We start from the raw sequence: 27,096 nt of genomic DNA, 5'->3' as shown, positions 1-27,096 counted from the left end.
ATTCCTAAAACTCCAGGGCTTAACTTCCAATGGAAAATTTCCGGAAATTTCCAGGAAAGTTTCTGAACCTTTGTAACGCTAGTCTGGATAGATGCGGGAAGCGAGCTCTCTCAGAATAGAGCAGCCAGCGCCATGAAAGAAGATGTCAGGTAATATAGCCAGAGGAAGAAGGAAGCACCTGCAGCGCAGTATTCCTTATACTTGGCAGTAGGACAGCTACATAACTGGTATATCTTGGCCCTGCTCCATGGGTGGTCAAGAGTTGTTAACCAGCTACTCACTCCCCTAAGATGGGGAGGCAGAGCAAGCAGTGGCCCGGTTGCATGAACCAATCGCAGTGAAATAAAAAAGGACGAGGAAAGCAGAATTTTTGTGGACTCGGGAGTACCCTTTTCATCCAGAGAGTAAAGTAAGGAATTACTAAACTGACTGTTCTCTAGCTCAATGGAGAGTGTTCTTCATAACAGAGCCAAGTCGTCTTTGCCAAGCAGAGAAAAAAAAAACGCCCCTCAGTATTCCTGGTGGAAAAAGTACCCAATTGTCATACTTGAGTAAAAAGAAATATAGCTTAATAGAAAATGTATCAAGTAAAAGTGAAAGTCACCCAGTAAAATACTACTTGAGTAAAAGTCTAAATGTATTTGGCTTTAAATATACTGTAGGTATCAAAAGTAAAGTATATTTTAGCAATTACATTAAGTATCAAAAGTAAAAGTATAAATCATTTCAAATTCCTTATATTAAGCAAACCAGACTGCACGATTATTATTATTTGACATTTTTTGTGGGTAGTGAGTCCGCCAGATCAGAGGCAGTAGAGATGACCAGGGATGTTTTTTTCTTTAACTCGGCAAGTCAGTTAAGAACAAATTCTTATTTTCAATGACAGCCTAGGAACAGTGGGTTAACTGCCTGTTCAGGGGCAGAAGGACTGTAACGGTTTTCTTCCATTGAAGGAGAGGAGGACCAAAATGCAGCGTGGTTAGAGTTCAACATGTTTAATAAAGACCATACACGAGAACACTACAAAATACAAAACAACAAATGTGAAAACCGAAACAGTCCTTTCTGGTGCAATGACACGAAGACAGAAGACAACCACCCACAAAGTACCCACAGAATATGGCTGCCTAAATATGGTTCCCAATCAGAGACAACGATAGACAGCTGCCTCTAATTGAGAACCAATCTAGGCAACCATATACTTACAAACTACCTAGAAAGGTAACAGCCCCATAAACATACAAAAACCCCTAGACCAGGAAAACACATAAATCCCCCATGTCACACCCCGACCTAACCAAAATAATAAAGAAAACAAAGAATACCTAAGGCCAGGGCGTGGCAACAGCAGATTTGTACCTCGTCAGCTTAGGGATTTGAACTTGCAACCTTTCGGTTACAAGTCCAACGCTCTAACCACTAGGGTACCTGCCGCCCAAATGTTCAATTGATAAGTGTGCAAAATTGACTATTTTCCTTTCCTGCTAAGCATTCAAAATGTAACGAGTACTTTTGGGTGTCAAGGAAAATGTATGGAGTAAAAAGTACTTTATTTCTTTAGGAATGCAGTGAAGTAAACGTAAAAGTTGTCCAAAATTATTTTTTTAAATTATTTTTTATTTCACCTTTATTTAACCAGGTAAGCTAGTTGAGAACAAGTTCTCATTTGCAACTGCGACCTGGCCAAGATAAAGCATAGCAGTTCGACACATACAACAACACAGAGTTACACATATAATGAACAAAACATACAGTCAATAATAGAGTAGAAAAAATAATACAAAGTCTATATACAGTGAGTGCAAATTAGGTCAAACAAGGGAGTTAAGGCAATAAATAGGCCATGGTGGCGAAGTAATTACAATATGGCAATTAAACACTGGAATGGTAGATGTGCAAAATATGGATGTGCAAGTAGAGATACTGTGGTGCAAAAGGAGCAAAATAAATAAATACAGTATGGGGATGAGGTAGATAGATGGGCTGTATACAGATGGGCTATGAACAGGTGCAGATGGGCTATCTGTGAGCTGCTCTGACAGCTGGTTCTTAAAGCTAGTGAGGGAGATGGGAATCTCCAGCTTCAGTGATTTTTGCAGTTTGTTCCAGTCAGTGGCAGCAGAGAACTAGAAGAAAAGGCGACCAAAGGAGGAATTGGCTTTGGGGGTGACCAGTGAGATATACCTGCTGGAGCGCGGGTGCTGCTATGGTGACCAGCGAGCTGAGATAGGGCGGGGCTTTACCTAGCAGAGACTTGTAGATAACCTGTAGCCAGTGGGTTTGGCGATGAGTATGAAGCGAGGGCCAGCCAACGAGAGCATATAGGTCGCAGTGGTGAGTAGTGTATGGGGCTTTGGTGGCAAAACGGATGGCACTGTGATAGACTACATCCAGTTTGCTGAGTAGAGTGTTGGAGGCTATTTTATAGATGACATCGTCGAAGTCAAGGATCAGTAGGATAGTCAGTTTCGTCTGCGTAGAGGTGGATCAGAGAATCACCAGCAGCAAGAGCGACATCATTGATGTATACAGAGAAGAGAGTCGGCCCGAGAATTGAACCCTGTGGCACCCCAATAGAGACTGTCAGAGGTCCGGAAAGAGATATTGTCTCTAGAAATAGCATTTAAACCAGGTGATGTCACTGCGTGTGTGGGTGGTGGAACTAAATTGTTAGCCGAGGCGTGTTGAGCAGTGCTAGAGACTCTACAGTGAAATAAAACAATAGTTACAAACCAGAACAGCAATCGACACGGCATGGTGACGTTAGGGAAAGGCATGATCATACAAGTCCAGTGCGTGGCTTCAGGCAGCTAGCGGCACGGGGCTAGCAGGCTAACAGAAAGGCCTTAGAGGGATGATGCGACGGAGGAAAGTCTGTTGTGGCCCCCTCGTGCAGTTACATCAGCGGACGGATCAGCAGAGCTCTGTGTGGTAAACCAGGCCAATTGGTAAAATATGAATAGTGGAAGAAATATGTCCGAAGGGCATATATAGTAAAGTAAAATACAGATACCACAAAAAACTACTTAAGTAGTACTTTAAATTACTTTTTTACTTAAGTACACCATCCTTAGCTGCCAGGGCTGCGCCCTAGGTTGGCCGACCTAGGAGGAATAGCAGTCAGTGATCACAGGACTCGAGAGCCTTCTGGGCATGTTCCTTAGCCAAACAATTGATGCATAGAGGGTGGGAATCTTTCCCAGCAATTATGGAGCCGCAAGCACAAGACCATGGGGGTTCAAGTGCTAGGATTGTCCCGGGGCGGGATAGCAGTCACCATTGCGAGGGAAAAGGCTTGTTAGGGGGACCAAGCAATGCCTGTTGCAAGAACAACGTGTAGACGACGTAGGCTAGCAAGTTTGAAGTCCTGCGGCTTATGGCTAGCAAATAGTATCTTATATAAATGGCTTACCAAGCTAGCTAGTTATGAGCCTTGCCTCTAAGCAAGCCAACCTCACTAGCATACCCTACCAGCAACACGATAGCACTGCTAGCTCTGTTCTCTCGTCTAGTTTAACCTACAGTGCCTTCAGAAAGTATTCATACTCCTTGACTTTTTGCAGGTTCTGTTGTGTTACAGCCTGAATTCTAAATTGATAAAACGTTTTTTTTCCCCTCTCACCAATCTTCACACAATATCCCAGAGCGACAAAATGAAAACATGTTTTTAGACATTTTTGCAAATTTATTGAAAAATAACTACAGAAATTCTAATTTACATAAGTATTCACACCCCTGAATACTTGTTAGAATCACCTTTGGCAGCGATTACAACTGTACGTCTATTCTGTACAGGCTTCCTTCTTTTCACTCTGTCAAATAGGTTAGTATTGTGGAGTAAATACAATGTTGTTGATCTATCCTCAGTTCTCTCCTATCACAGCCATTAAACTCCGTAACTGTTTTAGTCACCAATGGCCTCATGGTGAAATCCCTGAGCAGTTTCCTTCTTTTCCGACAACTGAATTGGGAAGAACCCTGTATTTTGTAGTGACTGGGTGTGTTGATACACAATCCAAAGTGTAATTAATAACTTCCCCATGCTCAAAGGGATATTCAGTGTCTGCTTGATATTTTATTTTTTCCCATCTACCAATAGGTGCTCGCTCTCCTTTGCGAGGCATTGGAAAACAGAGATGACGTAGTCATGAAAAAATCATGTTAAACACTACTCTGCACACAGAGTGAGTCCATGCAACGTATTATGCAACTTGTTAAGCACATTTTTACTGCTGAACTTATTTAGGACGCATAACAAACGGGTTTGGATACTTATTGACTCAAGACATTACAGCTTTTAATTTTTTATTGTAAAAATATCTAAAAACATAATTCCATTTTGATATTATGGGGTATTATGTCATATGGCCGGCGACAAAAAAACTAAATTCAATCAATTTGAAATTCAGGCTGTAATACAACAACATGTGGAAAAAAGGTCAAGGTTGTGTTAACTAGAACGATTCTCTCAGCTTTCACGGCTGAAAGCTCGGTCACACGGTTTCTTTCAGCCAGCACTGAGCTAGCCACCGCACACCTTCACCACGAGGTAGCTGCTAGCTAGCTAATGCCCCACTAGCCTCGCGGCTATAGCATTATTCGTTGCTCAATATTGCTAGCTGTTAGCTGCAAGGCTCCAAACTAGCTAGCTTGGTACGCCATTAACACTAGATACTAGCCAAGTTAACCTAAGCCTTGCAGCGTGGGCTAACCCAGTTCCAATAGCTAGCAATGACGCCAACTACCAATGAAGACTGAAAAGTAGAAAAGGAATTTCTACTCGAAAACAAAAACCTTCCCGTTAGTACTCAACCTCTCAACAGGGTCTGAAGACCTACGCTCAGCAGCGATATCCTTCACGGTTTACTTGTGAGCAGATAAGCAGCCAAACTGGTATTCAGTCGATATGAGGAAGAGAAGCGAGAATAACCAGAGGGAGGGAGAGTGGCTCATTTTATAGAAGTGAGGGTCTCACCTCATTCGCCACTCTACCTGTCTGTCTCCAACAGATGCTCTTGAAAGGTACTTCCAAGAGAGTAGGCCGTCCTAACGAACCCTCACCTCTGAGCTCTCGAAATGATGCTACTTTTGACTTATACTGTTTGTCATATAATTCTAACGTGAGGTGTCTAATACATTTAGATTAGCAATTGGCAGCTGGGAATTGACAGAATGCCCTTAGGACAAAGTTCCCTTCATGGTTTGATTCTGAATGTGTAGTAGGCGTACTAGTCAACCTCCTGTGCAAAAACCATTCTGAACTGTATCTAAACAACCATTAGCTCAGCTGGTTGGAGCATGGCACTGTTGGTGTGGGGATCGCGGTTGTGTGTATTATGCACCTTAGGTTTTTACAAAAAATATGTTATTTTAATGATGTCTGAAATGGGTTTGATAAGCAAATTTCTAATTCCCCTGAAACCGCATCAAAGCACTCAATCAAGAATAATGACGTCCTTGAACAAAGTTTCATAATGTAATCACACTGCAGAATAATGTAACTATATAGCAACACAAACTGTTTTTCACTGGAACAAAATATGTTATGAAAATTAAATTTAAAAAAAACTAAGAGTAGTTATGCTAGAGATAGCTAGTTAGCTGATGTGCAATCTTGTTATTTAACAAGTTCTGTTCAGTTGCTCTTTCCTTTAAAACAAAAACTAAGGACATCAGATGTTCATGGCAAAGCAACGTTTCATCACAGCACTACACGACTGAATGGAGGAGATTTATGTTGTTTGGGGTCTGAGGTGAGATGTTTTCTATATTCACATGAGACCCTCCATCCTGAGTGAATGATTGTAACTTGGCTGCTCTGATATACAGCTGGATCCCTGTGTGTCTGTGCAGTCTAGGAGTCAGAAACACAACTCTCAGTTCCAACATCCCCATTTATCAAGGCATGACCCGCAGCGATTAAAGCGTGTAGCAGATCAGAGAAAGGGTCAGGCTTCCCATCTCCGCCTGTTTGGGAAATCACTGCCATTTGATCCAGGCCAGCCCCAGAGGAATGTTGTTGCCGCAGATATCTTACAGACACTGAGGCTGCCAAACGGGCTTCTGGCACGAGAGCATTTTGGACCCAGGTAGGTCTGGGAAGAGGTCAGACAGTGGCTCACACAAGGCTTGCTATATGATAATAGTGGGCAGCGTCTGCAGTGAGGAATAACGATCAGAGAATACAGAAGAAGAAAAAAATTCCAGCAGAGTTTGCAACATACTCACATTTTGTACATGCTTGCATCTCCAGATAAAAAGGATGATAATATTTTTTTAGATAGGTACTTTCTTTCATTTTCAAAGAGGTCCAGATGATTCGTAAAACATCTCTAAATACCCGTTTTAAATCCCTTGAAAATCAGAACGCTCCTCAGAAACAACATCGAAGAGCTGCTAAATGGGATTTTAGCCAAATAAATGAAAGAGATGTATTGATTTACTTCCTGAATCATGTGCTGTGATCACCTGAATTATCATAGACCCCAGTTATCCACTTGGGCTTTGTTTATTCAGATGGAGGGAGCCAAATCACCAAAAGGCATGGATTATAATGAAAAATCATCAGTTGAGTCCTTTGATGCCTAAATAAGACATGTGCAGCCCATACCCCTCTTTTTCCCTCACAAACCCTCACATGCACACACACACACACACACACACACACACACACACACACACACACACACACACACACACACACACACACACACACACACACACACACACACACACACACACACACACACACACGGTTTATTGCTAACAGAAAGTCCCTGAATAGATAGCTAACTCTAGTCAAACTTCAATAGGAGTTTGAGAGCTTTTCAGGACTACTGTGATTTATTACCAATGTCTTAATTTGGTAAACCATGTGCTTTGAATTATAAGGCACACTAGAAAAATCACAAGGTTTTCCAGATAATGGTCCAAAGGGCATTTCCTGCATCTGTTTTTAACTAATGCAGGCAGAGGATGTTATTACTTACAACCAATTTTCAATTTTTCACACTGAAATCAATCATTTCCACTGACGGCAGATTTGGGGCTTGACTTCTGAACAAATCTTCATGTGCTGGGAAAATCCCACAGTTTTCTGGAAGTCAATCATTTGTCAGACCTCTGTATAATGTATCATTACAGCCCTCCAGATTGAGCAGTGAGTACATGTTGGTATGTTGCACAGGGGAAGTCGGACAGTCATTGAGAAAACATCCTACGAGTGAACCAAGCAACTAAAATGTACTGTGATGGATAATATACATTCGTATAATCACTTCTAAAGATCAACAACTAAAGGACAACAACTTAAAAAAAAACGGGATATCTTAAAGGTATCTCAATATCAAATCATTTCTGGGTAACAATTATGTACCTTACTGTGACTGTTTTCAAATCAAAATCGTAAAATATAAACAAAAATAGCTTCTTAGCAAAGAGCAATTTCTCAAGCAAGAATTTTGCTAGGACTATCTGGGACAAGGTCTGAGTTGGGAGAAGAAAACTGAAAACTAGCTGTTAATGGAAGAGGTTTGGTCTATTGTTGAATTTACCGCCTGATGTCACCAGGCAGGCCAAAACTCCATCCCACCAAAATAGGCTGACATTTCAGGCGGTCTTTTCAAACAGCTTTTACACTAAAAGGGCATTAGTATTATTATACAGTATTAATCCAACCGCATAGTGTGGAAATATACATAAAACACAGGAAAATCAAATTTTTGACTGCACTGGGCCTTTAAAAGTTCTAGCATGACAAAATGTTCCAAATAACCCAAGCCACTTGTACGATACTAAAAGAAAAGTTACAATATAATCTTATACCTGCATATACTACAGGTACGTTTGAAAAGATTATTCTGTAGAAATTGTGATGATGAGTAGTTTGGAAGTACATCCTGTTAACTACTCTCACTGACATTAAGAGGATTATGGTAGGTAGTGGCAGACAGGAGTCCTCCTTCCTTCCGTTAAATTGAGTCTTCCTATCCACTCCAAATTTACCGCTACCTCTGCGACCCACCTGTAATTTCAGCCTTTATGATGGGTGGAGACAGACAGATAAATCAAAAGGTTGAGAGACAGTGAGAGAGGGAGAGTATTTGTCTGAGGAACACGGAGAGGGTGGATCATTTGTCTTGCAGATGTATGTTGATATGGTGGTGTTGGTGAGGGTAGGGGCTGGACTGGGGGAGTATGGCATCGTGGTTGCACAGTTAGTGGGAGGACATGTGGTAAGTGGTGTCAGAGTTGCTGGTAATGAGCAAGTTGGACGGTAGGAAAGTGGGATGGATCAGTAAACCCGGGTTTTAGAACATTACAACTGGGTAAATCCATGTCCTAATGCTGTGTTCCCATTGACCACTCACAGCTGCAGCACAGCTCAGGGTGCCAACCAAATCAAGGCACAATGACTAGACTATACAGATGTAGGATCTTCATTATTTTGTTGCTGAGAATTTTCCTGCACTGCAGGAAATGCAAACTTGTAGTATATTCAAGGTTTAAAAAGGCTTCTAAAGTTTGTAATTTCCACTTTAAAATGCAGGACTTGGTTTGCCCCAACAAAAAATGTATCAACCCCTACAAAAAAATGTCCATTAATAATTAACATTTTCTGTTGTTGCAGGATTATTTTCCTGCTGTTGCAAACTGGCTCAAATTAAGATGTTACATCTGTAGAGTCGAGGTACAGAACAATAACCTTGAAGGTACTGAGCCTTCCTCTTTTCCTTTCCTTTTCCTTCCCTACTCATCAAAAGACCATGTTAAGTGTCTTTCTAGAAGCAGTGGTAATTGGTCTCTGTGTTGTGACTCCTCTTTATCACTGTCTCACTTCTGACATGTATGTTTACCAGGACTATAATCTTCAAAAAGCCTGTTAACATAAGTAGCTCAGCTTTCATAACCCATAAAGTCAGCCTCTGACTGATCCTCGGCACCAGCCTGTTTACCACACTGAGGAGCGTAAACAGCACTCTGATCATATCACCGCGTTGCTCGCAGAGCCTTTCGTCTGCTTGACTCATTTTGAATTATTATTCATATTGTATTAATATTCAGGCTGGTGAGACAGGGAGAAAAGTTACATACTGTAAGTGTTCTGTTTACATGAATGTTTGGTGGATGCACCTTGCTGAACTTTCTTGGGTAACAAAATGCTGCAAATCAAAGGTTGACACGTTTGTGTGTCAAGCTTTGACACAAACCACATAATTTCATCATGGAAATGTGGGTAATTTTTGGTTGAGACGTTGATCGATGAGATTTCAACCTTTCTTCACCCACTCAGAAAGACATGCAGAAGTTTGTTGAATTCCCAATGTGTTAAATTTAAAAGCACAACACAGTTCAAATGGGAATACAATGTCAGATATTTTGTATTTATACAACAACTTAATGTGTTATCAGTGTATTTCATCTAATAGCACAACCATATTACCAGGATTGTAGTTGAGATTACATTAAAAGTAATGTTTGAAGTTCTGTGAAGATTTCCACAGACCTGCAACCTTTGCATGCTATGCTGAACATGCACACTTGCTATGATTACATATTACATACTTTTCTAGTTACAGTAACCTCATAATATGGCCATGGATGAGTTACTAATTTTAAGGTTGAATTAAAAACTGTTACATTAGTTTGTAAAATAGCCTCATTACAAAAGTCATTTCGATGTGTGTTAGGTTGACAACAGAGGGGGGGGGTTAACTCAGTTAGTGGTCTCTACTTAATGCTGAGAGTTAGAATAGTAGAATACACAAGGTGCAATTTCAAAATTTGCTTGTGCATCAGAGGTTTTTCTTGTTATGTCACCTTTCCATCCAGTTTCTATGTGAGCAAAGTTATAATGTATAAAAACAAATTATACAGGAAACAGGAAGATGGGGTAAAATTGTATACTTTTTCGGGCGGCAGGTAGCCTAGTGGTTAGAGCGTTGGACTAGTAACTGAAAGGTTGCAAGATCGAATCCCCGAGCTGACAAGGTCAAAATCTGTCAATCTGCCCCTGAACAAGGCAGTTAACCCAGTATTCCTAGGCCGCCATTGAAAATAAGAATTTGTTCTTAACTGACCTGCCTAGTTAAATAATGGTATAAATGCTGACAGATAATTTGTTCGTTTGACATGGTGGGATCTTTTGTGTCGTTAAAATTAATAATGAGAGAAATGGTAGTGGAAACCCCTTTGTGCAAATATTGACATCATAAGGAAGTAAACTTGCCTCTCTCCGGATATACTGTACCCGTACAGTATGCCAGCTGGGTTCTCAGTACATCGCACAGACAGGAATAAAGAACTTTCCAGGAAAAGAAATGCGGAGGTGTATGTTTGATGATTAACTACTCATGGTGCGATTGTGGTAACAGGAACTCAAGCTAGAATATCTCACAATCAAATGCCGACCGCATTACCTCCCAAGAGAATTCTCTTCGATCATCGTCACAGCCATGTAAATTCCCCCTCAAGCTAATACCACGACAACTCCAAAGGAACTACACTGGACTTTGTGCAAACTGGAAACCACATATCCTGAGACAACAAGCTGCCTGTGCCACATGCGCTTGTGCCTGTGCCACGCACGCTTCAAAAACTCTCGACTATTGCTACTCTCCCTTCCGGGACGGCTACAAGGCCCTCCCTTGCCCTCCCTTCAGCAAATCAGATCACGCCTCTATCCCGCTCCTCCCTTTCTATTGGCAGAAACTCATACAGGAAGTACCCATGATAAGGACTGTTCAATGCTGGTCTGACCAATCAGAATCCATGCTTCAAGATTGTTTTGATCACGTGGACTGGGATATGTTCCGGGTTACCTCTGAGAATAACATTGACGTATACACTGACACAGTGACTGAGTTCATCATGAAGTGTATAGGGGATGTTGTTCCCACTGTGACGATTAAAACCTATCCAAACGAAAAAATTGTGGATAGATGGCAGCATTCGCGCAAAACTGAAAGCACAAACCACCGCATTTAACCACGGCAAGATGACTGGGAATACGGAGTAGAAACAGTCCAGTTATACCCTTCATAGGCAATCAAACAGGCAAAATGTTAGCACAGAGACAAAGTGGAGCGGCAATTCAAAGGCTCAGACACAAGACGTATGTGGCAGGGACTCCAGACAATCACGGATTATAAAGGGAAAAGAAGCCACGATGCGGACATCAACGTCTTGCTCCTGGACAAGCTAAACACCTTCTTCACCCACTTAGAGGAAAACACAGTGCCGCCGATGCGGGCCACCACCACTCCCCTAGACTGTGAGCTCTTGTTCTCCGTGGCTGACGTGAGTAAGACATTTAAGCTTTTTAACCCTCGCAAAGCTGCAGGCACAGATGGCATCACTAGCTGCGTCCTCAGAGCATGCGTAGACCAGCTGGCTGGAGTATTCAATCTCTCCCTATCCCAGTCTGTTGACGCCACTTGCTTCAAGATGTCCACCATTGTTCCTGTACCCAAGAAAGCAAAAGTAACTGAACTAAATGACTGTCGCCCCGTAGCACTCATGTCTGTCATCATGAAGTGCTTTGAGAAACTACTTAAGGATCATATCACCTCCCCCTTACCCGACACCCTAGACCCACTGCAATTTGCATTCTGCCTCAATAGATCCACGGATGACACAATCGCCATCGCACTGCCCACTGCCCTATCCCATCTGGACAAGAGGAATAGATATGTAAAAATGCTGTTCTTTAACTACATCTCAGTCTTTAACACGATAGTACCGTCTAAGCTCATCATTAAGTTTGGGGCCCAGGGTCTGAACCCCAACCTGTGCAACTTGGTCCTGGACTTCCTGACAGGCCGCCCCTAGGTGGTGAAGGTAGATAACACCTCTACTGCGCTGATCCTCAACACAGGCGGCCCCACAAGGGTGCGTGCTCAGCCCCCTCCAGTACTCCCTGTTCACCCGTGACTGGTTGGCCACACACGTCTTCAACTCAATCATCAAGCTAGCACAACAGTGGTAGGTCTGATTACCAACGATGACAAGACAGCCTCCAGGGAGGAGGTGAGAGGGCCCTGGCGGAGTGGTGCCAGAAAAAGGTTGAAAATGTGATGGAAGCACAATAAACTTTAGATTCTTATTCAGTACATGAAAATGTAAGCTTAAAAGTACATTTTGTATGCGCTACATCATCACGCACTGATTTAGGAAAATTTGCATTAAAATCTGTCGCCAATTGGATGGAAACCTAGCTACTGGCAGTCACTCAACTAGCCCATGTCAGCTAACAATTTTTAGATTGGAAAGTTAATCTAGCCAGCTATCTAAACTTGTAGTAATCATGGTCAAATTACCAGTCACAATGATTTTGTCAGTCACTCTTAGATATTATATTAAAAACTTCAAACATTTTTTTCCAGCCTATGGAAAAATCTGTAAAATTGCAGGAAATACACTGTAAAACGGCACAATATTTTCTCCGTGCCATGGCAAAATTAGTAGAATTGCATGAAATTATTATTATTCTCTACACCGCATGGTAAAATGTGTAGAATTGCAGGAATGTCTCCACTGTCAAGAGGGGGGGCTGCTAAAATGTTTTGCTGGCAAGGGGTTTCCCCAACAAAATTTCACCCAAAAGACTAGGACGGGTTCTGGCAGCATGTGTGGGTATGGATGTGGGTACACAGACCCGTAAGTCACTGCGGCCCCTCATGATGAGTTCAGATTTTTAGTGGCCCCCACCCCATCAAAGTTGCCTATCCCTGCTATAGATAATCAACTCTCCAGTAGGATGTGCTGCCCAGTCTACTGTTTTTTTCTTCTGATAGTGGATATAACGGTGAAGATCTGACGCTGTTTCAAAGGTACAAATTCAACATATTTTACACTAGTTTTGTCTATGTAGAATTTTATTTTTACCATAATGACATAATTCTGTTGTTGAAAACAACAGTTTACGTTGATGACTTTCAGCAAACCAATGTATTTTTCACATTGACTCCATATTACAATACGTTGACATATTACATTGAAACAATGTTGATTCAACCAGTTTGTGCCCAGTGGGATGTAAAGAAGGGCTGCGTCTGTGGAGTGCTTTAATTCTCTCTTTCCTTCTTGCTTCCACAAAAGACAGCACTGCAGGTATCTGGCTAAAGCTGGAGGATAGTCCCTTAGCCCTGTGTTAAACATACACTGAAACAGACATCTTTGAAACTAAGGGTAATCTCCTCCTGTCTTGCTTTCACAAATGGGGCTGTCCTGGACCACACAGCACAGCTGAGCTCAGTCAAATTACTTAGAAGGGACTTAGCGTCCATCAAACGCAGAGAGGTTCCGGGTCGTGCCACAGCTCTTTTGGCCAAATGCAAAGCGGATTTGAATTTCCTGGGCTAATTTTCAACTTTCTCTGTTGGTGTCCTGAAACACGCTAGGTCCACCACAGCCCCAGAATATAAGCATTCACCAGGGGCGTCGGCAGGATGAGACACAGGAAGAAGCCTGGTCTCCAAACATCTGGCAGGGCCAGGCTTCCATGACTCGCTCAACCTCAGGATAAAAAAGGCCTCAGATCTGCAGGGATCAAAGTGTACCCTGGGTGCCTGAGCTACCGTGGCCTCCCTCAACGTATTCAAATATGGTTTCCTGAAAGCAACTTGAGCCATAAGCAGACCTCAGAATATAAACGTGTAGGAAAGAGATGATGAATACCTGAAAGTCTATGTGACCTCTACACACAACACAAGTGAAGCATTATGAAAGCCCATGGCTTATGGAAAATGAAAATGTTTTTATCACAGCATTTAGCATTTTGCCCCGAAACCAGCTACCCTGCTCTCAGGAGAAGGGAATTTCAAACCTCATTATTAATGGACCTAGCTAGTTATAATGAATATTTTCCCAATTTATAATGGCATAACTGCTTAATTATTTTTGCTAGTATAAACCAGGGAACTACAGCGGGGGAAACACTTTAAATGCATATTTCAATGAATGAAATTAAACTCAAACTGCTATTCCTTCCAGCATTTCCTTTCATATTCACACATCATAAATTCTTAAAAGCAGTCCCTTGTCAGCGGCAGTGATGCTTCAGAGCGGGGGTCACCTGTATCCAGCATTACCGAATTAGCTGCTATCTAACCCAGACCTGCTGTGGCATGCTGACACTAATCCCGCGCCCGCTGGAGAGCCCTGTCTGTGTTATATTATCATGTCTAATCCTCGTAATCTCCCGGTCGTGTAGCTAAACGGTATTCCACCTCCGTCTCTTACCTCAGTCTCATAATAACATTAATGAAGGGCCGGGCCCCCATTACCCAGGCAGGCTAGTGGTGGGCTGGGTGACGTCCGTAATCAGCAGCCCCCTGCTCAACCACCCACTCAGCCTCCCAGGCAGCATGAATTAATGGAATTCAGCGCCTTGGGCAAAAAGCAAACCAAACATATGTTCAACAAATCAGGGTTTGTGTATTTTCTTGTCACCGTTACTATGGGTGTCTATTAGAGCCATTGATGAGATCTTTAGCAAAGGCTTGGCGTGTGGGGGAATGAGGCTTTGAAGTGCTATAGCTCCACTTCTAAAACCCCTGCGATGAGACGTTGTTTATGACCAGTTGACCCAGGTTAAAATAACATATAAATATCACTCATAATACTTTGTTGTCAACAAAAAAAGGCAGGAAGGATTGGTAGGGATGAAAGGGTTCCTGAATTAAAAATGGCACTTTATCAATTAAAGCTGGATTTCTCCTGTCTCCTTACGTAATTACCTGCACCCTTCAGCTCTGTGCTCAGGCTTACCTTGTTTACACTGTGTGTCTCGCAGGCTGCCTGTCTCCCTGCAAGGCTTCACTGCTGTGCCTTCTCTGACTTTGTCTCTGCTGTCATTTCTCAGTTGTTTATCATGGCGGTCGGGAGCAACCTTTAAAGAAGAAGCATAAACACAGCCAGAAGAGTACTGTCAATGGAAACACAAAATACACAGACAGACAGAAAGACACAAGTAAAAGCAGGCCGCCTATTTATTATTGTTTCTTAGTCATACTGGATTCAAATTCATTTATTTTTAATTCACTGTTTTGGCAGACACAACCCATGAATGTGTTTTGCAATGTTAATCACATGCTAATGCAATCGCATAGGCCCCGCTATTACCCCTACCTCCCTGCAAATAGCAGCACACTGACTTAATTGTGAGGTTGAAAATAACAACACAGACAGACCTCTCATATAAAGAAATTACCTTTGAATAAAAGAGCCATAGGAAAGTATTAATCTGCTTAACATTTCTAAGTACATCCTCCAAAGGATTTTGCTTTTTAAATCTTACATATGCTCAGCAGAGTTACTGCGTTTTCCTCATTTCATCCTTTCAACATCAAATGGTGAGCAGCAAAAATTGGATCAGACTTCAAAGACTGTGATGTGCTCCGAGTCACGGAGTGGCTCTTCTATTTCACATATTGAATTCGAGCAGGATATCAAAGTGCTACCAAAGAACCTCAGGTCTTTACCAAAAAGGGGTCTAACATCTGTAGAAAGAGAAGCGCAAAGACAAAATCACCTCCGGGAACAGCAAGCATTTATTCTCAGCCGCGAATTTCCAGCCTTTTGATTCTCCCATTCCTGTACCACCCTGTCTCTCTATTGAGATGGAGTTTGGAGCAAGAGACGTCTTTTGTCTCAAGGACTCAAAAAACTAATGAATAATCGATGTTCAAGGGGCTTTGTAGAAGTACAGTATTATGCTAAAATATTCATTTCTCTGATCAAAACTTACCTTCTCTCTGTGATCATTGGAAGTGTGTCTGCCATCATACCTACAAAGGTGAAAAAGAGAGTTTAGACGACGGATCCTAAACCACCTATCACAATAGATTTCACCTGGTACAACATAGATAATGATATACAAACTATTATGCAAGATTTACCATCCTTCATCTTGTCTCTCTTTTCATATGACATATAGACACACGACTAAACACACAGTAGAGCAACAGAACAAAGCTGGGGAATATTATTCAGGATGGGCAGTGTGATGCAATAGAAACCTTTGGAGATAGACACAAACGTAGACAGTGTGCAAGGCACAGAGTGATATAAAAGGGGAACGTAACAGTGTGTAGGTAAGAGCCCACAGATCTTAAAAAGGGGAAAATGGGCCAGATCTCGTCAAAATAAATCTATATGGAGTGATTCCAACACTGATTAAACAGAATTGTTAAGTTGAGGTTTGAAGTTCTCTCACCAAGGAATATGATTGTAAACATGGAGAAAAAATTCCCAGAAGAAAAACTTCTCAGCCCGGGTATACAACAAGCATAACATTTTCAGATGTGGAAATCTAGTCTTTGAGTCTGGAGAGATGCATTGCCGCCCTTGACCGACAAATTCAATAAAAGCAGAAATGAATAAAGATTTCAGCTTCTCCAACAAAACGGGGGATCTGTGCATCAGTTGGCAATATACTTCCAAACCCAAGTACTGCCTATGTATTTACTTTCTTTAAAAATATATATATAATACCCTTAACATTTGAAGATGATGGAATAAACCAATACTATTCCAAATAATAAGGCAAGAGAGAATCAACAGTGGTCTTGAATGAAAGAACAAGTGTTGAAGGAGAGCGGTGCGACAGTCAGCTGGGTTGGACTTCACACATACTTCCTTAATGACTGGCCTGCCCATACGCTGAGTAAACACAAACTGCATTCAGCTCTTACATCTGGAGACCAGTTCAGAGCCCAGCCCCGTTTGCGGTCAGACAAGTGCACTATCTTGGTGGAAAGTTATTTATTACATTTATAAAAAGGAGAGGTGGTGCAATAGGAGGAGCTTCCTCTAGTGGTTGAAACAACAGTACATTAACGAGGGGAGGAAAGAGGTCTGCGTAGTAGAGCTCAAGTTGAGTGACTGGTATGCAAACCCCTTTGCCCCATGACTGTGGTCTCTACCGGAGGTCTTTCTGTAACAACTTGAGAACGAGCTTGGCAGGGGTGCACACCAGGCTCAGATCTAATGGCCTTCAGATACACTTAACACTAAAAAACTACAGTAAACCACAAACAAACATACAAAAACACAGAATATCATCCCTATGGAGATTAGAGGTCGAACATTTATGATTTTTAAATGCCGGTACCGATACCGATTATTGGAGGACCAAAAAGAGCCAATACCGATTAATTGGCCGATTTTTACACATTTATTTGTAATAATTACAATTACAACAATACTGAATGAACACTTATTTTAACTTAATACATCAATAAAATCAATTTAGCCTCAAATAAATAATGAAACATGTTCAATTTGGTTTAAATAATGCAAAAACAAAGTGTTGGAGAAGAAAGTAAGTGCAATATGTGCCATGTAAGAAAGCTAACGTTTAAGTTCCTTGCTCAGAACATGAGAACATATGAAAGCTGGTGGTTCCTTTTAACATGAGACTTCAATATTCCCAGGTAAGAAGTTTTAGGTTGTAGTTATTATAGGAATTATAGGACTATTTCTCTCTATACCATTTGTATTTCATTAACCTTTGACTATTGGATGTTCTTATAGGCACTTTAGTATTGCCAGTGTAACAGTATAGCTTCCGTCACTCTCCTCGCTCCTACCTGGGCTTGAACCAGGAACACAACGACAACAGCCACCCTCGAAGCAGCGTTACCCATGCAGAGCAGGGGGAACAACTACTCCAAGTCTCAGAGCGAGTGACGTTTGAAACGCTATTAGCGCACACCCCGCTAACTAGCTAGCCATTTCGCATCGGTTACACCAGCCTAATCTCTGGAGTTGATAGGCTTGAAGTCATAAACAGCTGCTGGCAAACGCACGAGAGTGCTTTTTGAATGAATGCTTACGAGCCTGCTGGTGCCTACCATCGCTCAGTCAGACTGCTCTATCAAATCAAAAACTTGGTTATAACACGATAACACACAGAAATACGAGCCTTAGGTCATTAATATGGTCGAATCCGGAAACTATCAACTCGAAAACAAGACGTTTATTATTTCAGTGAAATACGGAACCGTTGCGTATTTTATCTAACGGATGTCATCCATATGTCTAAATATTCCTGTTACATTGCACAAATGTAAATGTTATGTCATAATTACGTAAAATTCTGTCAAATTAGGCGGCCCAAACTGTTGCATATACACTGACTCTGCGTGCAATGAACGCAAGAGAAGTGACACAATTTCACCTGGTTAATATTGCCTGCTAACCTGGATTTCTTTTAGCTAAATATGCAGGTATAAAAATATATACTTCTGTGTATTGATTTTAAGAAAGGCATTGATGTTTGATTTCTTTTAGCTAAATATGCAGGTTTAAAAATATATACTTCTTGTATTGATTTTAAGAAAGGCATTGATGTTTATGGTTATTGGAGCAACGATACACACCGCATCGATTATATGCAACGCAGGACACGCTAGATAAACTAGTAATATCATCAACCATGTGTAGTTAACTAGTGATTATGATTGATTGATTGATTGTTTTTTATAAGATACGTTTAATGCTAGCTAGCAACTTACCTTGGCTTACTGCATTTGCGTAACAGGCAGTCTCTTCGTGGAGTGGAATGAGAGGCAGGTGGTTAGAGCGTTGGACTAGTTAACTGTAAGGTTGCAAGATCGAATCCCCCGAGCTGACAAGGTAAAAATCTGTCGTTCTGCTCCTGAACGAGGCAGTTAACCCACCGTTTCTAGGCCGTCATTGAAAATAAGAATGTGTTCTTAACTGACTTTCCTAGTTAAATAAAGATTAAATAAAGATTAAACCAAATAAATAAATAAATAAAACATAAAAATTGGCCAAATCGGTAAAAAAAAGAAAAAAATACAGATTTCTGATTGTTATGAAAACTTGAAGTCGGCCCCAATTAATCGGCCATTACGATTAATCGGTCGACCTCTAATGGAGATAACTGAACCCTGCTGTCTGTGGCCAGACTTTGGAGCACCCTAATCATTAGGGCCTAATGGATACATCAACACAATCACACACTGAATATACCACTGGTAAGTGGATGAAGAAACTGACCCAAAATACTCGTTCCTGTCAGTGTGGCCTCCTGCCCCTGGGTGAGATCTGTGCCTCTGGATTCCATGGTCTTTACGCACTCGGTGGCCCCTGTATGCTGTGGATACAGTAAAATGACTACCATCAATGCTTTATTATCTGGGATTTAAATTCATTTCAGAGTATTAAGCTATGCTTAACTGCACAACTTAAACTAGATGAGACAAAGAAAAAGGACACTAGATGTTATTTGGAATAGTTTTTTTTTTTTTTTAACTCTGTTTATTAAGTTTTGAACATACACACACACAGACAAGACAAAGCAATATAAATAATATACTCAACTAGAAAAAATAATAAAAATAAAATAAAAAATACAAAGAAAAATACAAAGAAAAAAAAATAGCTTTAAAGATACCATACTTTAGACAAGTTAAACACACCGGGCAGAAGGCTACAGAGGTTAAAGGGGCAATCTATAGTACAGGGACAGGGCAAACATCTCACCATTGTTCAAGGGATAAGGGTGGAGAAATGCAACCACTCACAGAGAGTCATGGCCACAGACCGACCATCCACTGGACAAAAAAAAAGTTTACAATGCTTTAAAATAAAAAATGATTATTCATGTAGGCGTGAACAAAATGTAAAAATAACTGGGAAAAACAAGCTCACACTTCAGTCTCTGCCTGGGCAAGATGAACAAGGCATCTGCGGACCACAATCAATAAGCACATGGATCTTAATGCCCCCCCCCCCCCCCCCCCCAGCAAAAAACACAGAGAGAAACTCCAACCCTTAAGTCACAGACTTATTTTAGTATTAATTGGAATGCCATCAGAGGATGGACTGTTTAAAGTAAGACCGGAATGGAGCCCAAGCCTCATCAAACAGTTTGGGGTTCCCACGTGAATTGAATTTAATTTTTTCTAGTTTCAGAGAGCACAACACATCCCTCACCCAATATTTATAAGATGGGGAGCTGCCATCTTCCAGTTCTGTAGTATTAGCCGTCTAGCTAAAAGAGTTGTATAAGCAACAGTGTCCGACTGGATTCTTGATAGGGGGGTACCCATGGGCAGTACTCCAAAAAGGGCTGTAAGGGGAGACGGCTCTATAACAGTGTCATATATATCAGAGAAACATTTAAATATTAATTCCCAGAAACCTGACAGTTTATGACAGCCCCAAAACATATGCAACAGTGTGGCTGGTTCCACCTTACATCTGACACAGGTAGGATCAAAATCAGAGAATATTCTTCCAAGTTTGGCCCCCGACCAGTGGATACGGTGAACCACCTTGAATTGAATGAGGCTGTGTCTAGTGCTAAAAGAGGACGAGTGCACCCTGTGCAGTACAGATTCCCAGACGTCTTCCCCAAGTTCCCCCCCCAAATCCTTTTCCCATCGAGTCTTTAAAGGCACCAAAGAAGGGTTCTGTAAGTCATGAATGATTGCATATACATCTGAAATTGCGCCCCTAGGAAGCTTGTTCAGCTCCAAGATGCTCTCTATAGCTGTATTCGCAGGCCTATTGGGAAATCCAGGTGTGTTAGCCCTGACAAAGTTTCTAGTCTGGAGATAGCGGAAACAGTGGGATCGGGGGAGATTGAACTTTTCCTGCAGCTGAGAAAAAGAGGCAAATGTACCATCAAAGAATAATTGGGCTAGCGAGGAAAGGCCTAGTGAGTGCCAAATGCCAAAAGCCCCATCATTCAAAGATGGAGGAAATAAAATATTCTGATTGATTGGGCCTGATAGAGAAAAGCCTCGGAGGCTAAAGGCTAAACGGAACTGATTCCAAATTTTAAGAGACTGCTTTACAATTGGGTTGGCACACCTTTTGCCTAGGGACACTGGGAGAGACGAGCACAGCACAGAGGAAAGTGCTGCAGGTTTACACGATTCAGACTCCATCTGGGCCCAGAGTGGTCTAGGGCCAGTAGGATCAGTCTGCAGCCAGTACAGAACGGCTCTGAAATTTGCAGCCCAGTAGTATGTCTGAAAATTTGGTAGAGCTAAACCCCCCAATGACCTAGGCTTCTGTAGATGTTTTCTACCAATCCGTGGTACCTTGCCATCCCAAATAAAATGCATGAACGTTTGATCCAGTGAAATATAAAAAGATTTTGGAATAAAAATGGGTAAACATTGAAATAAATATAAAAATTTGGGCAACACATTCATTTTAATGACATTAATCCTTCCGATAAGAGAAAGGGGTAGCGAATTCCAAAAAGTAAAAGATTGTTTCAATCTGTCTGCTAGAGCAACAAAGTTTTCCTGAAACAAATTTGAATATTTCCTTGTCACTTTTACTCCCAAGTAAGTGAATTGATCCTGGACAATCCTAAACTGAGAACTTGTGAAAGAGCACTTTAAAGCAGCCTTGTTTACCGGAAAAAGCTCACTCTTGCCTAGATTCAGCTTGTACCCTGAGATTGATCCAAACTTTTTAAGAACAGATAGGGCACGTGGCAATGAGGTATCGGGATTGGAGATAAACAAAAGGAGGTCGTCAGCATATAGCAAGACTTTCTGTTCCCAGCCCGCCCTGATTATGCCTTGAATGGCATCATCAGAGCGTAGTGCAATGGCGAGAGGCTCGATTGCCAAAGCAAACAACAAGGGGGAGAGTGGGCAACCCTGTCTGGATCCGCGGTGCAAGGGAAAATAGTCAGAGGACAAGTTATTAGTCCGTACCGAAGCCATGGGGGAAAAATAAAGAATCTTTATCCACGCAATGAATTTGGGGCCAAAGCCAAATCTATAAAGGGCAGCTGTTAGGTAATCCCACTCAACGCGGTCAAACGCTTTTTCGGCATCAAGTGAGACCACCACCTCCGGGTCCCCCGACGCTGGGGAGTACAGTATATTCATAAGGCGCCTAATATTGAAAAATAAATGCCTATTTCTCACAAAGCCAGTCTGGTCAGAGTGTATTACTTGGTGTAGCGAGCCTTCCATACGGATGGCTAAAAGCTTAGCTAGGATTTTGTAATCACAGTTTAAAAGCGAGATTGGGCGATAGGATCCACAATCCAGGGGGTCTTTGTTTTTCTTTAGTAGTAATGAAATTGAAGCCTGATAAAGACTAGGCGGCAGCTTTGAAGTATTGAGGCACTCTGCAAATAGTCGGGACAAGAATGGGCAAAGCAGACCAGAAAACGTCCTGTAAAATTCGGTTGGAAAACCGTCCGGACCCGGTGATTTACCACTTTTCATTGCGGACACTGCTGTTGCAATCTCCTCAAGCGTAAATTCTTCTTCTAGACAGTCATGGGAGTCTGTATCAATTGAAGGCATATTCAAGCCATTAAAGAAGGAGTCAATCAGCAAAGGGTCTTGAGGGGATTCAGAGGTGTATAGTGCAGAGTAAAATTGTTTAAATTGATCATTGATCTCTTTATGTATAACTGTGGTGGCACCAGACGGGGTCCTTATTTGTGGGATTAGCCGTGAGGCCTCAGATTTACGGATCTGATGTGCAAGGAGTTTACTGGCCTTGTCGCCTTGTTCATAGACTTTGTATCGAGCTCGCAAGAGTAACTGTTCAGCTTGCCTGGTAGAAAGCTCATCAAATTCAGATTGGAGTAGTTGGCGCTCTTTATGCAGATCAGAGGAAGGATCCGTAGCATACTTCTCATCCAATGTGGCTATGGACTCGCTCAGGTCCCGAAGTCGCTGGGAGCGAACTCTGTTTTGGTTGGCTGTATAATAAATAATTTGGCCACGTAGGTATGCTTTGAGAGACTCCCATATGGTAGAGCAGGACATACCTGGTGTTGAATTCGTTTCTAGGAATAAGGCAATTTCAGAAGAAATGAAATTGACAAACTCCTTATCTGAGAGTAAAATGGGGTTGAGACGCCATTGATAAAACCTAGGAGGTCGCTGGGGAAACTCTAGTTCAAGCACTAATGGTGAATGGTCAGAGATAACAATACTCTCGTAAGTACACTGCCGAAGGTTAGGCAGAAGTCTTTTGTCCAAAAAGAAGTAATCAATCCGGGAGTATGTTTGATGAACATGAGAATAAAAGGAATACTGTCTATCTGTAGGGTGTAGGAAACGCCAGGCCTCAAACATAGCATATTTCTGAAGAAAGGATTGAATAAGTAGGGCACATTTAGATGGGCCTGTATTTGTTTGTGAGGACTTGTCCAGAACTGGGGACATTTTACAGTTGAAATCCCCCCCTAAAATCAACAAATGAGAATCTAAATTGGGAATAGCAGACAGAAAGGAAGAAATTAAACTTGTGTCATCCCAATTGGGAGCATAAACACTAGCCAAAACAAGAGGGGTAGAAAACAGTTCACCAGTTACTATGACGTATCGTCCCTTAGGATCAGCAATAACCTCAGAAGCTACAAAGGGAGTAGCTTTATCAACCAGAATAGCAGCACCTCTTGATTTACTATGAAAGTTTGAGTGGAACACTTGACCAACCCAGTCCTTACGCATCCTAAAATGCTCACCAGTCCTCAAGTGAGTCTCTTGTAGAAATGCAATATTTGCATTCAAACCCTTTAAGTGTGTCAAAACCCTCTTACGTTTCACCGGGATGTTAACCCCTTTGGTATTCCAAGAAATGTACTTGATCGTATTATTTCGGCCCCTCGGGGCATTCCCGTTATTCAACCCTGTCATTAGAGCATAGAATGGAAAAGCAATGAGCGCCCAAAACCCCCAGAATAACTTGTCTCAGAGTAATAATGTACGGTGGTAAATGTTTGGAAAAAGTACAGAAAAAAAAACAGAAAAAAAAACTAAAAAGACAGAATGACAACATTAGAACTGAACAATTCAACCTGCCCCCCCACCCCCTCCCCCCATCCTAGACAATACCTCCCCAAATGAGGTACAAGCCTAAATAGAACATGTTCTCTTCGCACAGTATGTCTGTGAGAGTGCGGTCTTAAACCTAAACCCACAGTCCCGCTCTTTAAAGTCGCGTTTTGTTAGTGGATCAAGCAGCAAAAAGAAAGATTTGTATGTATTTTTTCAACAAAAAAAAAACAACAACAAAAAAAAAAAGGCGAATCCCTTGTGCAAACGGAATGACAAAAGCACCACTTGTAGATGTATATAATTGTATTCCCCGTCTTATAACAGGTATTGAGAGAGAAAATAAATAAAATGTATAAAGGCTCTCAGCCAAAAATCTAATTTGAAGTAAGGAAATCGTAGTTAGACAATCAAAAATAATAGTAATTATAATAGTAGTCTAGTTGAAGCTGAGACAGCTTACAACCAATACCAAAAAACTAAGTGTGCGCAACGTTGAACGTTTGCTGGGCATAAATGACGCTCAAAACTTTTAAAATTAAAGTGAGGCCCCAGAAACCGTGTAGCCTCGGGAGACATTTACTGTTTACTGGGTCAATGCAAACGGATGCAGTAAACAAATAACCAAAACTATTTTGAGTCACTGAGACAATGTGTAAACAAACTAAATAGGTGAGCGAGATAAGGCACGCACACTAGATAATCAAAACATTAGATCACATCAAATAAGCCTGAATAGTTTCACCAACTATACAAGACTAGCCTGTTATATCTAAACATAATTGTACCACAAGTGGGGTACTTACAATCCACACTGTGAGCATATTCAAGACTTCTTGACGTGACGTTGAATGTGAGCCATAGCCTCATCCGGAGATTCAAATGTGTGGTCTTTACCCTCATGAGATATCCATAAACGGGCCGGGAATCGCAGTCCATACTTCACACTTGGATGGTCGCGAAGTACTCGTTTGGCCTGTCCGAAAGCTGCGCGCTGCCTGGAAACAGTGGGGGAGTAGTCCTGGTAAATGGAAAAGCTCTGTCCTTGAAAGCTCAGAGTGGTATTGCGGGCTCTTCGGAGGATCTCCATCTTCTCATGAAAAAAGTGCACTCGAAGAATTATGTCACGGGGCCTCTCCCCATCCCGGGGCTTTGGGCGCAGCGACCGGTGGGCTCGATCAATCAGGGGCTTTTCATCTAAGGCAAGAACAACAACTTCAGCAGCCCTGAAACGAAATCCGTGGCGCGATGCATTTCCGCGGACTCTGGGACTGATACAAGTCTCAGATTATTACGGCGAGAGAATCCCTCTAAACTCACACAGCTCTCCCTCACCTTTTTCAAATCCGCAGCTAGGCGTTTAACTTCAGTCTCCAGGGATGTAGTTAAATCGGAGACATTAGTAGCGGAGGCCTCCAGTGCTGTAATCGTTATAGTGTGTGACGCAGTTGTTGTTTTGAGTAATGTAATTGCCGGAACAGTCTCGTTACGCAGGATGGTTAAATCTGCTTTTAAAGTATCAGAAACCTCCTGTATTCTGGCCTCAATCGTAGCAACCACCTGTGTTTTCATTTCAACTATCTCAGAGCGTAGTAGTTTGATGGCCTCGAGAATGTTCATTTCAGCGCAGCCAGGCCAAGCCGCGCCCCCGGGTAAAGTGTGCGTCCCCGGGCCCTCAGACTCAGGAGAGGGCGGTGATGAGAGCGGGTCTTGTAGGCCGGGTTTTCTCAAAGTCATGCTCTTGGCCTTATGTTTGGTCGACATGCTGACATTCGGAAGCAAAGTAGTCTTGGTTTTTACGGAAAGGGATCACCAAATTAATATTTGAAAATAAATACGGTTCTGCTGCAGAATTCACATAAACTTTAAGAATACCACGGGAGCAAACGGAGAACACGTCAGTCACACATGGCGTCCCCTACCATCCCCTATTTGGAATAGTTTAAAGAACACTCATTAGTGTGGCTTGGGCAATTACTGACTGGCAACTAACAAAGCCTTGTAACTTACAATTTAGTAAACAAAGATGTTATCCAAGTGTAAAAAATTCTACAAGTTAGTGGTACAAAAGTTGCATCCACTTTCCATCAATCCAAAAAAGGAGGGATTCATTTTCAAAACAATATGTGATGACAAAAGGGGACCCTAATGGATGGCACTAAACAGAGCGTGCCACTCTATTCAGTCAAAGGGCTTTGTGTTTTAGTTGTAAAATTACACACAGTGAAAAAGAATGTTGGAGTACATTGTTGAGCAGCTCTATTTTCCATGGTCTAATCTGATCGATGGTTAGCATGCCCCCCAGGCCCTGCTGAGATCTGAGGAGCCACCAGACTCATACATTTGAAAGGCATCTGTTTATTTAAAAAATGCAAATGCAGCCCACCTCAAAGGCTATAAGCTGCAGTGAACACACAATGTGAGCGTGTTGGAGTGTTCCGTCGGGGGGCTGAGGCCCCACTTATGTCAGGTTTGGCCTTCTCCTCAGCCCGTCCGCCCACACACAAACACGTCAATGTAGAGGTCTACAAAGAGATAAAGAGCGAGGGCCGACAGCGGGGCTTTTCTCACACCAAAAAACCTGTTTACCTATTCCACAGCGTTATTTACAAGGGTTTTAATGGAGGACATTTACACAAGGTGTGCAGGCGACTGATATGCTCCATGTGCCAGATGAGGGCAGCCCTTAGGAGAGCCACATAAAACAATGCCAAGTCTCCTCCCCCCCAGCCCTCCTCTCCCCTGCCCCTCTTGGCACCGTCCCTTGTCCTCCAATGAGAGGCTCAAAGGAGTGGGGGAGGCCCGCAAAGGTTAATGTGCCCACTTTGATCTTCGTCAAGGCACACTGAGTACGAATTAATTTACATTTCAGATGAAAAGGTTGACAGTATAAAAAGGCATCTTGTTTCTGGTATGTGAGAGCAGTGTAATAGACTGGGAATTTGACAGAGGAAGTTGTGAGGAAACAGAAGGGATAACCCCCCTCTCTTGCCTTTACTGGGAAAGAGATGAAAGGAAAAAAAGGATCTCAATATGCACTGTTCTTCTGAAACATGGGGACCAAATGCTGCCCAAACTTTCAAAAGCCTTTCCTTATACATTATTAATTAATTATTACGGTTTCATGGGCTGCTTATTGAGATCAAAAAGGTATTTCATCAAACCATAAGGTTTTCAGACCCTTATTCATTTCTCTTAAAAATATATTGAAAAAAACTCCAAAGCACATAATCTGGATATAGAAGTACATGAAATTTTCAGACGTGCCCTATTTAGTGTGTTGAGTACTTCTGAG

The 27,096-nt window shown here is 41.9% G+C and overlaps 1 protein-coding gene across 3 annotated transcripts in view; it reads right to left on the bottom strand.

Moving 5' to 3' along the window:
• The window catches only part of LOC139397992 (myosin IIIB), a 119,119-nt gene that overhangs the window by 18,944 nt on the left and 73,079 nt on the right, over positions 1 to 27,096 (bottom strand). For all 3 annotated transcript variants that reach the window (XM_071144273.1, XM_071144272.1, XM_071144271.1), the window contains 3 exons: positions 19,030 to 19,126; positions 15,752 to 15,791; positions 14,773 to 14,893 (listed from right to left, as the gene is read on the bottom strand). In XM_071144273.1, coding sequence (XP_071000374.1) covers positions 14,773 to 14,893; positions 15,752 to 15,791; positions 19,030 to 19,126 — 258 coding nt within the window. The remainder of the gene's footprint in view (positions 1 to 14,772; positions 14,894 to 15,751; positions 15,792 to 19,029; positions 19,127 to 27,096) is intronic.

This window comes from Oncorhynchus clarkii, chromosome 3 (genome assembly GCF_045791955.1).
Source record: "Oncorhynchus clarkii lewisi isolate Uvic-CL-2024 chromosome 3, UVic_Ocla_1.0, whole genome shotgun sequence".
NCBI lineage: Eukaryota > Metazoa > Chordata > Actinopteri > Salmoniformes > Salmonidae > Oncorhynchus > Oncorhynchus clarkii.
This window is presented reverse-complemented; position numbering and strand designations above follow the sequence as displayed.